General features: G+C 44.9%; 2 protein-coding genes across 3 annotated transcripts in view; one reads left to right on the forward strand and one right to left on the reverse strand.

Moving 5' to 3' along the window:
• LOC112245953 (alkyldihydroxyacetonephosphate synthase, peroxisomal) overlaps window positions 1–8,054 on the forward strand; it is a 45,876-nt gene extending 37,822 nt beyond the window's left edge. The window contains exons 17-20 of one of the 2 annotated variants that reach the window (XM_042317380.1): window positions 255–377; window positions 1,830–1,929; window positions 2,113–2,170; window positions 5,847–8,054. In XM_042317380.1, the coding sequence (XP_042173314.1) occupies window positions 255–377; window positions 1,830–1,929; window positions 2,113–2,170; window positions 5,847–5,968 (403 nt within the window). In that variant the 3' untranslated portion in view covers window positions 5,969–8,054. The remainder of the gene's footprint in view (window positions 1–254; window positions 378–1,829; window positions 1,930–2,112; window positions 2,171–5,846) is intronic. The other variant, XM_042317386.1, reaches the window with a different exon arrangement.
• A 1,307-nt stretch (window positions 8,055–9,361) lies between these two features.
• Window positions 9,362–16,942, reverse strand: part of LOC112245951 (dual 3',5'-cyclic-AMP and -GMP phosphodiesterase 11A) — a 59,865-nt gene continuing 52,284 nt past the window's right edge. The window contains exon 20 of the mRNA XM_024414174.2: window positions 9,362–11,896. Within this exon, the coding sequence (XP_024269942.1) occupies window positions 11,672–11,896 (225 nt within the window). The 3' untranslated portion in view covers window positions 9,362–11,671. The remainder of the gene's footprint in view (window positions 11,897–16,942) is intronic.

Consider the following 16,942-nt stretch of genomic DNA (forward strand, 5'->3'; position numbering starts at 1 on the left):
AGAGTGAGCCAGTCTCTCCCAGCTACAAATACCTAGCACTACAGTCTCCATAATGGTGTGAGGTTCTCCACCTTGTCTGTCTCTGTCTGTGTACCCCACAGTGCAGGGCCAGAGGCCTTCTCTTCACATAACTCTCGACAGCTCAGCTCCACCTGTCGTACTGGGTTAAATCATGGGGCTGTGCACCCTATTCCCTATATAGTGCATTACTGGGTCTCAGACAGGGCTTTCAACATGTCCTAACAGTCTGCTAGTCTTTGTTTCTCTCTCCTGTTGTCTTTCTTCAGGGTGTTGGACCTTTGCCGGAATGTCAAAGAGCGTATTAACCGAGAGTGTAAAGAGCGAGGGGTCCAGTTTCAACCCTTGACCTCCTGCAGGTACGTTTAGGAGGAGACCTTTCAGCCGTCTTGGTTTCCGAGCGACAACACACTTGCTGACATCGAGGAGATCATGTTAAAAAAAATCCTCGACATGTACCTCTGCATCTCTAATTCCATGATTCAACTTGTGTACATATTTGACCGGTGTGGTTGATCATATCCTATGATTAGGTCTTCTAAAACGTGTTCCCTGCTATGAGTGGGCCAGTAGTGTGCGCGCGCAGGCAAGAGAGGAGTCCTGTGTGACCTTCCCTGTGTGACCTGGCCACACACGCACAGACTGCCTGCTCCTTGCTCACTGTGGACAGATTAGGCCCCAACCTGATTAGGCTTCAGCCATTTATTTCCCGCCTGCAGTCTGTCACATGATTGATTTGCCCATTTAACCTCTAGAAGCCAGTACACCCTCCGAGCGATGGGCCACGTCACAGGAACAACAGCTCTTCCCGCAACTCCTCAAAAGAGACGGGGGGCTAGAGAAAAACACAGAGAGGAGACGGGGGGCTAGAGAAAAACACAGAGAGGAGACGGGGGGCTAGAGAAAAACACAGAGAGGAGACGGGGGGCTAGAGAAAAACACAGAGGAGACGGGGGGCTAGAGAAAAACACAGAGAGGAGACGGGGGGGGCTAGAGAAAAACACAGAGAGGAGACGGGGGGGGCTAGAGAAAAACACAGAGGAGACGGGGGGGCTAGAGAAAAACAACACACTCTTGTACTGGTGTTTCCTTTCCCTGAAGCACAGTGTTTCATTGATAAGGGTTTGGTTGAATTTTCAATGCAGATCTTTTTGCCCTGGTTAGAGTTATAGTAAATATGCACATGCCTACTAAGATGGTTAATATCCAATAAATGTTTAATGATAAGGGAATCGAGCATTTTATCATATTAGCCCTGCACTTCTTAAAAGGAAGCACGTAACGTTTTCAAATAGTATTCATCTTTTGAACTGTGCAAAATGTCAGTTATTATTATAATTTCTTGTTTTGCGTATTCATGTGAAAGCACAATCTTTTAGCCAGTTGCGGACAGCCAGTGTTGAGGCATATTGTGTCCTGAACCATTGTAAATGTAGCTCAGATAATCCAATCAAAGTGTGCTGATGGCCATTCAATGTCCTGATAATGGAATGTTATTAAAGGTGACTGATCCAGCGCATCTCCTCCGTGTCTTAGAAAACATGAGGGAGAATTGGGGTCAGAGGTTCACGAGAAAACACCAGCCTCTCGGCTCCATCCGTCTGCTCTCCGATTCATATGAGAGAGAGAGAGAGAGAGAGATTTATTGTTAGAAAATGGATTTTGGTTCTACTAAACGATGCTCTCTTTGGATTCATGTGGAGAGAGATTGCAGTGGGACACGTGTGGACAAAAGCATTTAAGAACCCAACCCAGCCTTTTATTCTCTGTTGTGAACAGTCATGTTGAAACCCTTTCCTCTTGCCTTGCAGAGTGACTCAGACCTATGACGCTGGCGCGTGTGTTTACTTCTACTTTGCCTTCAACTACAGAGGACTGGCGGACCCAGTACATACATATGAACGAGTGGAGGTAAATCTACGGAGCACTCCAAATATGTACTAGCTACCCACTCACAGACATGCATCATTTCTGACCTGAAACTCTTAACCGTCACCACTCAGGAGGATGCATGACCACCGTAGTTAAGGGTGACTATAGTCATTGTGGAAATGAGGGGTTCATTGATGTGTGTCGTCTGTTGTCCATTCCTAGCACGCCGCTAGAGAGGAGATCCTAGCCAATGGAGGAAGCCTCTCGCACCACCACGGAGGTACAGTCAAGTGAACATCCCTACATCTACAAGTACCCTTACATCTAAACATGTCAGCACGCTTTGGCACCGTTCCTTTTGGCTCCAAAACCCGCCAACATTCATACTACTGCCCTGCCTCCTCACTTAGAGATGGGTGGCAGGGCAGTGGTTTGAAGTCCCATTAGGGTAGTCTGACAGGCTCTTTCGGTATGCTGCTCTATGTAAGAAAGCAGGCACAGAACAGTCTTTTGAAACCCTCTGTTTTGGCTAGGAGGAGACCTTTCATTGCTTCCTTGGGGCGTCCAAACTTCCCCACAGTGCAGACAGTCTGCCGTGGCTCTTTTGTTCAACACGGGCCAAATGAAACGTGAGCAGGGGAGCGAGGGGGGAAAACGGCTCTGTTGGTACCCTATCAGGGCTAACCCAAATGGCTACCTTACCTTATCTATATTGCCATCCGCCTGGCCGTTTTCATACATCACTTTAGGCTATTCATCACGCCTGTCAGAAACAGCATGCAGTGAATCAGCTGCGATATTAAATCACAATTTCTCCTGAAGGCGGGGAAGGTTAAAAATTAGAAGATTGCTAATACTGGAAGGCAATAGGCCAGGGTAAATGATGCCGGTGTTATCGCCCGGTATTTACTGACCTCCAATCGGTGGGCCAGCCGGCCACCCGGGGCTGAGCAGGGGGGCTGAGCAGGGGGTGTGGGGCCAGGGGGAGAGGGGATATTGATGCAGCTTCTCGGTGCGAGGCCCACTCTGTAATTGTGATTAATAACAGCTGGGTCTGCTATCTGAGCGAGGACAGGCCGGTTTGTCTGCCCACAATCACCGCGTGACAAATGGAGCTAGTTTCACTGGGTTTTGTGTATCAAACAAAACAGATGTAGTCTGGGAGGACGAGGTGGGAGGCCACCGCAGGAAATATACATTTTTCTAACCTGTGTTTACACCAGGTCAGGCTGCCCAGGGTGCGTGTGTGTAGTGGCTCTGGGTGAGTGTTTTGTTTTGTTTGTGTGTGTGTGTGTAACCCTCTATCTCCAGTTCTCCACTATCCATCCCTGCAGCTTAATACACTCTTGCTACAACACAACTACATTTTTACACAAATATATGTGGGCTGGATTTGACAGGCCGGTTCAAGTACATTTTAGAAGTCGTCACATACCATCCATTCATGACAATATCTTCTATTGTTTTGATGTTCTACCCCCAATGTTTAGCTCTAAGGTGGTCACTGTTGTGTCGGAGTAGAATGTCAAAGGAAACGTCATGTTTTAGCAGGAGCAGAGATGTTGGCACACCAGTCAGGTTGAGAGTCATCCGTCAGTGTAAACTTAGAAACAGTCCTGGTTCTTCAGACACTCACCCCACTGGACTTGTCCCTGTTCATATCAGAGAGACACAGGCCCACTACACTACCCTCTCTTTCATGTCCTGGTCTCCAGTTGTTTAAACAGGCCAGTGCACACAGAGACTGAGTGGCAAGGCTCTCAGCTCAGTCCTATACTCCACACGAGGGGTGCTCCAGAAGAGCAGGGAGGGCAGCTCCTCCTGACCGTGTGACTCTATAGAATGTCGGCCTAAATGCCGCCGGTCAACTGCACTACTACTACACAGGTCACCGAGAAGCGCAGCTGGAAACCAAGAAAAATGAGTTGAATTAGCTTATTTTCCGTTCATTAGCCATAGCTCTCGTTGTTGGGCCGTCTCCCAGAGGTACACAGAAATATCCGCTGTTTCTAGACCTCTGTGTTTTTCTTTCTCATTCATTTCCAAAATAAGTGCCTGCCTGCCTGCCTGCTCCTCTTTGCATGTCTCAGCTGTATGGCCAAACCCAGGGTAGATTGATTGCAATAGCAGGCGAAAAGGAGGGAAAATGACAAGATAGATGTGTAAATTATCACTGTGATGGAGGCAATGATGCAGTCCCGGCACCTTCTGTTTTCTCTCTTTCCTGAGTGGAGGGAGGGATGGAGGTGGGACGAGGGAGGGGAGAAGGAGGGAGGAGGAGGAGAGCAGGCCACTTTGTTAGTTATTGGGTAGCAGCGGATTGGGTGACTGACTGGTCCCACTGTCACCATCTGGGTGTACGTGGCGTGGCCCCCCTGTTTGTCCTGTCTTGTCAGGAGACGGCCCTCTGTGGCCCCATGGCTGATTTCCATCTGTATCCCCTGGCTGCTCCGCCTCGGCGTCGCTGATAGCATGGCGCCCTCTCATCTCCCCAAGCCTCCCCCATGCTCCAGGTCTGTCACCCCCCTTTCTCTCAACTTCCCCATTTAACATGGGAGGCTGGGCTGGCTCTCTTCAATGCCAGCGATGTAGAGACAGGGTGGGGCAGTTCAGTTACGGGGGAAGGGATGGTATGTGAGCGCCCCTTTTCTATCTTGCTCTGTTAAATTTGTTGCCGTACTCTTATCTAATCTCTGATGGTTATATCTGCACATTACCTGCAGGAGTTTGAGCTCCCAACGCATGTACTCATTTCAATGGCACCTGTTGAAGATCATTCCATTCTCAGGGCTGTTTTTAGACTAGTGGAAAGAAGATAGCTGTGTGTGCTTTTCCAAGAAAGTGCGACCTTACGCTTGATGTTTACCCAGAACAAACAGACTGCCTGGTTTCCCCTCTTCAAAGACACAATGTCGCTTTCAGATTGACTCTGATCTCAGCACAGGTTCCTCAACTTTCTCTGTTTGTTATTTACTTTCTAAATGAATTGTGTGTTATCAGACAAAAGGAGTGAGGTTGCTGTGACCTGTTGTGGAACATGTGGGGGGGTTTGTCTTTCTAAAACTGATAGTGGATTAAACGCTTCTGTAGCAGTTTCAATGTGGTGCCAGTCCCATGAATGCTCCTGGTTTCCAGCCATGCTCTGGTGTTGACTGTGTGCCAGGGACCAGTGAGAACCTGTCCCTCTCCCAGAGGCTCCAGGCTCCCTGCTGCAGTCCTGGCAGGACTGGTGGGACTCTGGAGTGTGTCTGTCTGTCTGGCCAGCTGGCAGAGCGCTGGTCTGGGCTCTCCAGCTCCTCAACAGGAGCCTCCTCACAGTGGGCCTGCGGCCAGAGCCATGACAGAGGACCATTGTGTCCCCACGCCACCGGCACAGTCAGTGGCCAGGGTCAGAAGGATGGCGGTGTGTGGAGCGGCTGAGCGTGGCACGCTGGGACTTTAGGGCTGTGCTGGTCAGCCTGAGGAGAACACGCACCCCACCCACCATGGTAGCGTCTGTGGGGGGGGAGGATGATAAGGTAGTGGAAGCCTGCTCAGGGAATGCGGGAGGGAGAGGCAGAGCGGGGCGTGCATGCGGCGGCCAGCCGGCACCTCCTCGGGGAACACACAGGGCCTAATGAGTTTGATAGGCTGCTGGGCTCCATAAATCATGCCATGCAAAACATTTCTCCTCTCTGAATAAAAGCATTTATCACCTTCTGTTTATTCACTCACTCTCACAAGATTGATTGGCTCCCAAGCAGCCTGCTGCGCAATCAGGCGTGCTGATTTCTCCTTTCTTTTGTGTTTATTTTTTTCTTCTCTCTCTCTCTCTCTCACTCTCTCTCTCTCTCTCTCTCTCTCTCTCTCTCTCTCTCTCTCTCTCTCTCTCTCTCTCTCTCTCTCTCTCTCTCTCTCTCTCTCTCTCTCTCTCTCTCTCTCTCTCTCTCTCCCCCCCCCTCTCTCTCTCTCTCCAGTTGGGAAACTTCGGAAGGAGTGGATGAAGGAGAGCATCTCCAGCTTGGGTGTCGGGATGCTCCAGTCCGTCAAGGATTATGTGGACCCAGATAACATTTTCGGCAACCGAAACCTCCTCTAATTTACTCCTTGCTTTGTTTTCCATCTTTTTATCTTCACACCTTTTCTCACAGCCTCTCGTGCAACTGGCTTTAACAGTTACTAAAATGTGAAATTGACACGAAAAGAAATATAAACGTTCCCCACCCCCCCGCCTCCTTCTGTATGACTTGAGTTGCGCTGTCATCGTCAGACGTGGTTCCATTCCTAGGGTGCGTGTCTGTCTGGTTCTTGAGGAAAGCAATAAGACGGTCACCTTTCACTTTCCTCGCGCTACATTCTGTTGCAGGCGGGTAACAATTAATCGTCTATGATTCATTTTTGACGATCATTGTTTCAAAGGCCTCGGCCCTTTCCAGAGTGTATCATACTAACTACAGTACTGTGATTGTGTACTGTTGCTCGTTTCAGTCACGTGTACAGCACGCTATAGGAATGGCCTTTCAATGCTGTACATGATGCGAGCTAACTTTTGTGATCCCACGTTTGCCATTTATTACTTCATGAATTGTTTATGTTTATGGTTTATGCCATCTTCACTAACTTAATTTGTATTTCTACATGTTGTTTATTCACCTGTGTTCGGCACTACTTTAGCAGTAAGTCTGAGATGAACGCACTCTCTAAATCCCTGTGCCTTTCTGAAGACGTCTCCCTTTCCTCCTCATATACTCCAGGTGCAAAGGTTACCGACTGGAAGCTTGACTGGTTTGTCTTTTTTTATGGCATCCTGTTTCTTCCCTCATAATGACCATGCCCTTCATTAGAGATTGATCTGTTTTCCAATTGGTCTTTGTTTCTCAACTCAAGCCCTCATGCCTTTTAGTTATGACTTAGAATGATGAATTATTGCCACAGAAGCTGTGTATTTTGTTTGGGTCTAAACATGTACCTACCTAGGAGTACTTACATTATGCTTGAGTGGTGCCTACTGAAAATTGACCTCAGGGTTCAAATGTCCCGACCCTAAAACCTTAGCTATTACGTTAAACTGTCATTGAAGAAACTATGACAAGGTTAGATGATGCATCTACCAACACATATTATTATTGTTTTTGTATTTTCTGAACTAGATTTTAACCTTGCATGGTCTTTGCTTGTCATATAGAGTTCAGTTTGTGGACAAAGCCAATATACTTGGATCGTACATGCTTTAGTGTGTACTTTAGTGTTAACAGGTTACAGACAACTGAATCCCAATGCCCATGTTTGTACCAAAGACTTTTCACACAACCCTTTCACCATGCAAACATACTGTATGTATATGTTTGTACATGTTGTATAGTTAAATACATTTAGTATTACATTAACATTTATATATCCTGATACTTTTTTTATTATTCATATATGCAAATACCCATAAACCATCTCTAGAAATATCCAAAAATTACTGTTACTGTAAGTATTACATGTACAGTACTTACTCCTGTTCATATCAGACAAAACTTCATTAAAATGTAATTACAATTGTCACTACTTCAAAATAAGTTGCTTGTATTTTGATGTATTTACACACAAATACATCAGAATTCATCGCTAGTCTGGTGAGTGTCCCAGTATTATGGTTTTGTTTGAAAGGATACATTTGAGTCAAACAAAGTTGTACCTTTGTCACTTAACGATGATTGTGTAGCTAAGTTTGGCCTCTCTCTTTTGGAGGCATGTGTTGATGTTGTGGCCAATCCTGAACTCGCAGACATGGAATCTACTGTGTGGTGCTAGAGAAAGATACATGAAATGTTGTTGCGACCATTTTCCTGTCACTACTACTGTATGACTTTGTTCCTCCTGTTCCCAAGCTAGCCTCACAGCTTTCCCACAGTGCATTGTGTCACCCCATGCCACCTTTCTGCCCAAGTTTCTCATCTCCAGCTCCAATAAACATTTTGTCTCAATGAAACGTCAATGAAGGAAATGGTGGGGGCCCAGCCAGTATTTTCTGATCAGTTTCATGCTTTTACTTCTTGTGATGGTATCGAAAGAGAACTTTAACGAGAGCTTGAAATTTGAATGTTTGTTATTTTCCACTTGATAGTATTAATATTCAAGTACATTTTGTTAATGCTGTTTGTGCAATAAATTGAAATAAAATGAGCAGTTGTCTTGTAGATTGACACATCAGTTGAATGGAAGTACTGTATCCAATTGACAGGAAATGTCACTGCTTGTCTCTCGCATACAGGTGATGTCAGAACACACATTCTCTCTCACACACACACACACACACACACACACACACACACAGAGAGAGAGAGGGCTTGACGGTCAGCAGAGCAAAGGGTCCGGTCCTCATAAAGATACAGGCATTGTTTGGCCGCCCACTCGTCCTCTTAAGACACGCAATTGACTCTACCTTCTTCAAGCTCAAGGTGATCCAGAACGGAGGCGTTGCTGTAACACACATCCTTTCTGTGCTTCCAGTCAAAGGTATCTCGAGCAGCTCCCCTGAGATTCATCCTCCCACTCACCCACCCACACACGGCTGCTGTTGCTGACGTCAACATGAACACAGCGCTTATCTGGGGAACAGCTATGTTCAGATATGTAGCAATCCCATTCTTCCAGAGAGATTCATCACAAAAGGATCATCCATGTTGATTTATATGCCACCAACATCGCCCTGATTTTACACTTGAGTGTACAAAACAGTAGGAACACCTTTCCAAGACAGGCTGACCAGGTGAAACCAGGTCGAAGCTATGATCCCTCATTGATGTAACTTGTTAAATCCTCTTCAATCATTGTACTTGCCCATCAAGGGGAGGAGACTAGTTGAAGAAGGATTTTTAAGCCTTGAGACGGATTGTGTATGTGTGCCATTCAGAGGGTGAATGAACAAGACAAAGATTTCAGTGCCTTTGAACAGGGTGTGGTAGTAAGTGCCTGGTGCACCGGTTTGAGTGTGTCAAAAACTGCAACACTGCTGGGTTTTTCACACTGAACAGTTTCCCCTGTGTATCAATACTGGTCCACCGCACCAACTGTGGGAAGCATTGGAGTCAACATGGGAAAACACCTTGTGGAGTCCATGTCCAGCTGAATTGAGGCTGTCCTGAGGGCAAACGGGGTGCAACTCATTAGGAAGGTGTTACTAATACACACTTTGAAATGTATGCCACCAGGTATGAATATTTCTCTGTTATTTCTACAGTAGGTCTTGTGCAGACACATTTCCAACTTAGTCCTGATTTGAATCACTGCTTAGCAGGTAATCAGACACTCGATAAGGAGACAGTACTGGAATTCTCCAATGCGACTGTTCAGATTGCATCCATCCTCTTTATTCCTATATACCCATTTGTCCACATGGGGTCAGTATGGTAACAGGAACAAATTGTGCATGTGTACTCTTCATTAGAGAATGGAATCCCCTTACACAGCCTTACAAAATAATGAAGGCACAGACAACTAGCAGCACATTTTTATTTCAACTTAACAAAAACATTGCACATTTTCCAGTAACATGCCTGTATAGGTCCATCAAGTTCACCTAGCTTAATGAGAAAAGAGTAGTAACCAATGATGTATATAAACCCTGAATTGCTATGCTATGTATTAGCCAATGAGAGGCTTGAAGCTGCTGGTCTGCCATATTGGCACTCCACGGTGGGAGCAGTCCTCCATAGGAATGAATGGATTTCGACAGTATTTCAATGAAATGTTTCAAGGAAGGGTATTTTTTCAATTCAAATGTTTCAAAGACAAAATTACATTTATTTGAATATTTGTTTTGTACTTAAAAATTATACTTTAAGGAACATGTTTTTATTTGTGTTATTTATTTAAAATGTGTATGTTTAGCTGACATAATATACTTTAAACGTATGCATTAAGGTGTCTGTAATAGAACAAACTTGGCTAAATCAAAGGTAAACATTAATAAATGCATTTCCATACAATCCAAAATATTTTTTACACCGGTGGGGGAGTGCCAAGATGGAGGTGAGGTGGCTTCAAAACAGCGCCCCCTGTCAGTCTTCTAGTGTATATATAAACCATTGGTAGTAACAGAGGGAAAATATGAAGAAATACAATAAGCTGTTTCCAAATGCTAAAGAAGACAGTACCAAGTAAAAATTGGCCACATTTGAAACCAAATGTAATAAAAATATTACAGCAAATTTAATACTTCACCAAACATGATGCAATTGTATAATCCATGCAATTAAATTAAATAGTCATATGCATATTAATAATAATGTTCAAAATACGAGGTATTTGTTGGCTCACGTGTTTGTTTGCTACATCCATAGCAGTTTGATTTCAATACTGTAGTCACACCTCATGCAATTCAATTTCCCATCGTCAATTTGTTTAAACTCAAATACAGTAGCACAAAGATCCATGCCACACGATGCGCACAGCTACATGTTTAAACTCCAATGAACAAAGCTACAACAATTCATACCCCAAATAAAACGTCAACATGGAACCTAATGCGGCTACAGCACGGACACGTTCTGTTCTAAAGGGATCCAAACGTGTTAATAGTTTAGAACAATTGTACGTTTAGATTTATTTTGTGTGAATACCTAGTTGTGTTATGTACTGACATGGTATTCTGAGGTACACTAGTAAGGAATGAGCTGCCATTACACTATTTGTGTGACATTCCCGATGCACCTTTCCCTCAGCTGAAATAGCTTCAGCAGAATATATAGCCATTCTCTGTTGAATCAACCTGCAGCGGCCATCTAAAGGCCATAGACTAAAAACAAGCACATCGTTGAAATTAGTAAACCAATGGGATGGGAGCCTAATTGTAAATTGGCAAATTATTCATAAAACGTGACATGATCAGAACAATTTTGCAAAGGCACATTGTCTATGTGTGTGATTGATCTCTTTCCCAATCATGTGGTTTATAAAACGACTCTTCTGGGTCAGTAATACTTCTAACGTAACGTACATATGTTAAATACTCTCTAACTGAGACAGGGGATCAAGACCAAACTCAGAATGGTCAAATAGAATCTCTCAAACTATAGAAGAATCTCAGTGTGTGAAGACGCCATGCATTTTTCATAAGGACTTTCAAACAAGGCACAAGGAGTGGAGTGGAGCGAACGATTTGCATTGCAAGCGTAGCCACAGGCCCTGCTGGTTCCCAACACCTTGACCCTCAACACTAGCTAACTTCAGGACTCTAAATCAGCCAAGCATCCAAATCAACAACTGCACTTGCAAGTACCATCTCTTCAAATGTCATATGTACAAAAAAAAAAAAAAAAAAAAAAAAAAAAAAAAAAGAGTAACCACCCTCCCCAAGAACAATATTCTAGCAACAGATATCGAAAGCAACGTAAGGGATGGCATAATGACGGTACAGAAAAACAACAGTTAGGTCCTCTCTACATACACTCCATGCACCTTGTAGTGAGGTTGCAGCTTTCTCCTACACCTGCCTTATCACTGTTTGCCATTCTGACACAGAGGTCTGAAATTTCCTCACACTTGCAATGGTCAGAGGAATAACTAGCTGCGCTGCTCTGACTAACATGTCAGACACAGCTCTCTCTGTTTCCCACACAGGAAGTAGCTGTGGAAGGAGCAGGAAACACCTTGACCGTGGCGACAGTCTAAAGCCCATCTCTAGTGGCAAAAGCAAGCAGAGCCCAAGAAATCTCTGCACTGCACTGCACTGCACTGCCTATTCTGCAGGCTGCATTAAAGAGTAAAGAAGCTAAGAGGCGGAGGAAATATTGCCTGGAGAGGTCAGCAGGAGCTAGCTTGCCGGTTTGGGAGGGTCACCTGCACAGCAAGGTGTGTTGCAAGGTGTGTCGCCCAAAGAACAAGTTCTTGTTTCTGTGGTGTCACTGCTGCAATGGCTTGTGGGTTTGGACTCACTCTGGCTGCGTTGTCTCTCTTTGTTTAGCTCCCCCCACTTGGCCCTGTTAGCCTGGATCAAGTCAACCATTGGCTGGAGCTTGGGGTTTATTTTCACCAATGTCTGGAGAGAGGGAGACGAGAGCGAGAGGGAGAGGGAGAAGAGAGCGAGGGGGAGAAGAGAGCGAGAAGGGAGAGAGAGAAGAGAGCGAGGGGGAGAAGAGAGCGAGAAGGGAGAGAGAGAAGAGGCAGGGTGTTATAAAGTGAGATAAATGAAGACCATCTTTCACTTAGTACATTATTCATCATACAAAAAATATGCATCTGACTGCTAAGCTACCTGCCACCCTGATATGTACAATAGGCTACAGTAGAGCACATTGCCATGCAGTACAGTTTAGTGCAGTAGAGTACAGTAGGGTACAGTACAGTAACATACAGAACATTACACTGTACTCTACTGTACTCTACTTGTTACTAAACGTAACTGTACTGTCCTCTACTGCAGTTGTTCCCAAACTTTTTATAGTCCCGTACCCCTTCAAACATTCAACCTACAGCTGCGTACCCCCTCTTGACATTGTCCGTAAGATTGAGTTCATTTGCACATAAAAAATCACACAATGATGGAAAGACCTGTGTGTTGTCCTTGTTAATGCACACAGAAAAGAGCTCCAACTTCTTAATCATAGCCTCAATTTTGTCCCGCACATTGAATATAGTTGCGGAGAGTCACTGTAAATCCTAGATTCAGATCATTCAGTCGAGAAAAATCATCACCCAGATAGGCCAGTCGTGTGAGAAACTCATCATCAGGCAAGCGGTCAGACAAGGGGAAATTATGGTCAGTAAGGAAAACTTTAAGCTCATCTCGCAATTTAAAAAAAGTGTCAATACTTTACCCCTTGATAACCAGCTCACTTCTGTGTGTTGTAACAGCATTACATGGTCGCTGCCAATATCATTGCATAATGCAGAAAATACACGAGAGTTCAGGGGTCTTGCTTTAACAATGTTAACCCTTCTCACTGTAGTGTCCAAAACGTCTTTCAAGCTGTCAGGCATTCCGCGGTCAGGTATGGTATCTGTTGCTTTTATACATGTCTTACTACTCGAAAGTCATCTTTATTCTCGCTCCAAAAAATGTTGTGGCTTATTTTTCAAATGGTCATGTTTTGTTTCTAAATGTCTGCGCAAGAGTGAAGGTTTCCCGTGAGAGAGTAACGGTTAATGTGATTGGATGTTAATTATTTGACTAGGATACCTGTATTTGACATTGTGTTGTTATTTCGCTGAACACTAGATGGGTGAATTTTATTTTTGGCAGTGAAACGTGGCTACTCAGGAGAGAGAAAAACCTCACCCAAATGTATGGCACCGTTGGAAAATATAAATGTAGTTTGAAAACGTGAAGAATTTTTATTTGGCGTACCCCAGTTTGGGAATACATGCTCTACTGTACTGTGCTGTCAAAACTTGGACCATATCTCTTTCATTACTTGTTACTTTTATTTCTTATTCTTATTTTTAATTTTTTAACCGCATTGTTGGTGTTTCCTCACAATCAAATGTAGACCGCATTATCTACCAAGAGAATTCTCTTGGATTATAATCACAGCCGTATATATCCCCCCCAAGCAGACACATCGATGGCTCTGAACGAACTTTATTTAACTCTCTGCAAACTGGAAACGATTTATCCGGAGGCTGCATTCATTGTAGCTGGGGATTTTAACAAGGCTAATCTGAAAACAAGACTCCCTAAATTTTATCCGCATATCGATTGTGCAACCAGGGGTGGAAAGACCTTGGATCATTGTTACTCTAACTTCCGCGACGCATATAAGGCCCTGCCCCGCCCCCCTTTCGGAAAAGCTGACCACGACTCCATTTTGTTGATCCCTGCCTACAGACAGAAACTAAAACAAGAGGCTCCCACGCTGAGGTCTGTCCAACGCTGGTCCGACCAAGCTGACTCCACACTCCAAGACTGCTTCCATCACGTGGACTGGGAGATGTTTCGTATTGCGTCAGATAACAACATTGACGAATAGGCTGATTCGGTGTGCGAGTTCATTAGAATGTGCGTTGAAGATGTCGTTCCCATAGCAACGATTAAAACATTCCCTAACCAGAAACCGTGGATTGATGGCAGCATTCGTGTGAAACTGAAAGCGCGAACCACTGCTTTTAATCAGGGCAAGGTGTCTGGTAACATGACTGAATACAAACAGTGCAGCTATTCCCTCCGCAAGGCTATCAAAAAAGCTAAGCGTCAGTACAGAGACAAAGTAGAATCTCAATTCAACGGCTCAGACACAAGAGGCATGTGGCAGGGTCTACAGTCAATCACGGACTACAGGAAGAAATCCAGCCCAGTCATGGACCAGGATGTCTTGCTCCCAGGCAGACTAAATAACTTTTTTGCCCACTTTGAGGACAACACAGTGCCACTGACACGTCCTGCAATGAAAACATGCGGTCTCTCCTTCACTGCAGCCGAGGTGAGTAAGACATTTAAACGTGTTAACCCTCGCAAGGCTGCAGGCCCAGACGGCATCCCCAGCCGCGCCCTCAGAGCATGCGCAGACCAGCTGGCCGGTGTGTTTACGGACATATTCAATCAATCCCTATACCAGTCTGCTGTTCCCACATGCTTCAAGAGGGCCACCATTGTTCCTGTTCCCAAGAAAGCTAAGGTAACTGAGCTAAACGACTACCGCCCCGTAGCACTCACATCCGTCATCATGAAGTGCTTTGAGAGACTAGTCAAGGACCATATCACCTCCACCCTACCTGACACCCTAGACCCACTCCAATTTGCTTACCGCCCAAATAGGTCCACAGACGATGCAATCTCAACCACACTGCACACTGCCCTAACCCATCTGGACAAGAGGAATACCTATGTGAGAATGCTGTTCATCGACTACAGCTCGGCATTCAACACCATAGTACCCTCCAAGCTCGTCATCAAGCTCGAGACCCTGGGTCTCGACCACGCCCTGTGCAACTGGGTACTGGACTTCCTGACGGGCCGCCCCCAGGTGGTGAGGGTAGGCAACAACATCTCCTCCCCGCTGATCCTCAACACTGGGGCCCCACAAGGGTGCGTTCTGAGCCCTCTCCTGTACTCCCTGTTCACCCACGACTGCGTGGCCACGCACGCCTCCAACTCAATCATCAAGTTTGCGGACGACACAACAGTGGTAGGCTTGATTACCAACAACGACGAGACGGCCTACAGGGAGGTGAGGGCCCTCGGAGTGTGGTGTCAGGAAAATAACCTCACACTCAACGTCAACAAAACTAAGGAGATGATTGTGGACTTCAGGAAACAGCAGAGGGAACACCCCCTATCCACATCGATGGAACAGTAGTGGAGAGGGCAGCAAGTTTTAAGTTCCTCGGCATACACATCACAGACAAACTGAATTGGTCCACTCACACAGACAGCATCGTGAAGAAGGCGCAGCAGCGCCTCTTCAACCTCAGGAGGCTGAAGAAATTTGGCTTGTCACCAAAAGCACTCACAAACTTCTACAGATGCACAATCGAGAGCATCCTGGCGGGCTGTATCACCGCCTGGTACGGCAACTGCTCCGCCCTCAACCGTAAGGCTCTCCAGAGGGTAGTGAGGTCTGCACAACGCATCACCGGGGGCAAACTACCTGCCCTCCAGGACACCTACACCACCCGATGTTACAGGAAGGCCATAAAGATCATCAAGGACATCAACCACCCGAGCCACTGCCTGTTCACCCCGCTATCATCCAGAAGGCGAGGTCAGTACAGGTGCATCAAAGCTGGGACCGAGAGGCTGAAAAACAGCTTCTATCTCAAGGCCATCAGACTGTTAAACAGCCACCACTAACATTGAGTGGCTGCTGCCAACACACTGACAATGACACTGACTCAACTCCAGCCACTTTAATAATGGGAATTGATGGGAAATGATGTAAATATATAAACAATGCTACCTTATATAATGTTACTTACCCTACATTATTCATCTCATATGCATACGTATATACTGTACTCTATATCATCGACTGCATCCTTATGTAATACATGTATCACTAGCCACTTTAACTATGCCACTTTGTTTACATACTCATTTCATATGTATATGCTGTACTCGATATCAGCTACTGTATCTTGCCTATGCTGCTCTGTACCATCACTCATTCATATATCCTTATGTACATATTCTTTATCCCACTGTGTATAAGACAGTAGTTTTGGAATTGTTAGTTAGATTACTTGTTGGTTATTACTGCATTGTCGGAACTAGAAGCACAAGCATTTCGCTACACTCGCATTAACATCTGCTAACCATGTGTATGTGACAAATAAAATTTTATTTGATTTTGATTTGATTTAGGGGCTCGTAAGTTAGCATTTCACTGTAAGGTTGTTTTTGGCGCATGTGACTAATAACATTTCATTTGATTTGATCTGAACCAATCATAGACGTCTTTTTTTGGGCCAAATCAAGAACGGTGCGGAACAAATCTCAACCAAATTTCAACATCTTTTCAACGTCCATAGATGTCAGCGTTGGACGGTACTCACTGGGTTAATATGAAGAAAAAATGACTTACTGGACTGTAATTAGTTACTAGTGTCATTCTTGCTGTGGAATTGTAAACGACAATTCAGTCACTGTGACACATTGCCTTTCATACAGCCTTTAATGAATTACCTCAGAGACGTGGGGGGTTCTCTTCTCTTTACACTGCATTTAGGCTCCTTTAAATATTATCTAAATCACTTGGCTTCCCATTGCACACTAATTAACCCATGTTTCAAACACTTTCCACAACAGACACAAAACACAAAGCCGCCATTTAGGAAGAGATACTGTACACATCGCCACGACAACAGGGGATAATTTAATTTATGCTATCAATTCAATTCACATTACTTTTATATCCGGATAGGGAACTTTATATGTGGTGATAGGCTGGGGCATGCAAGACACATAGCGACATAGGACGCAATACACAGTATTAATATATATGAGTGGAATAACTCACAATGTTATAAAACGCTACAAGAATTGTCTATGAGTATGTGCTCAGTATCTCATCATCCCCGCCAGTGTGCAGTTATGGCTGGCCTGTGGCGCATCTCCATACATGTTTTATGAGTCAAATCAGTACAATCT

Source organism: Oncorhynchus tshawytscha, linkage group LG03 (genome assembly GCF_018296145.1).
Source record: "Oncorhynchus tshawytscha isolate Ot180627B linkage group LG03, Otsh_v2.0, whole genome shotgun sequence".
In the NCBI taxonomy this organism is placed as follows: domain Eukaryota; kingdom Metazoa; phylum Chordata; class Actinopteri; order Salmoniformes; family Salmonidae; genus Oncorhynchus; species Oncorhynchus tshawytscha.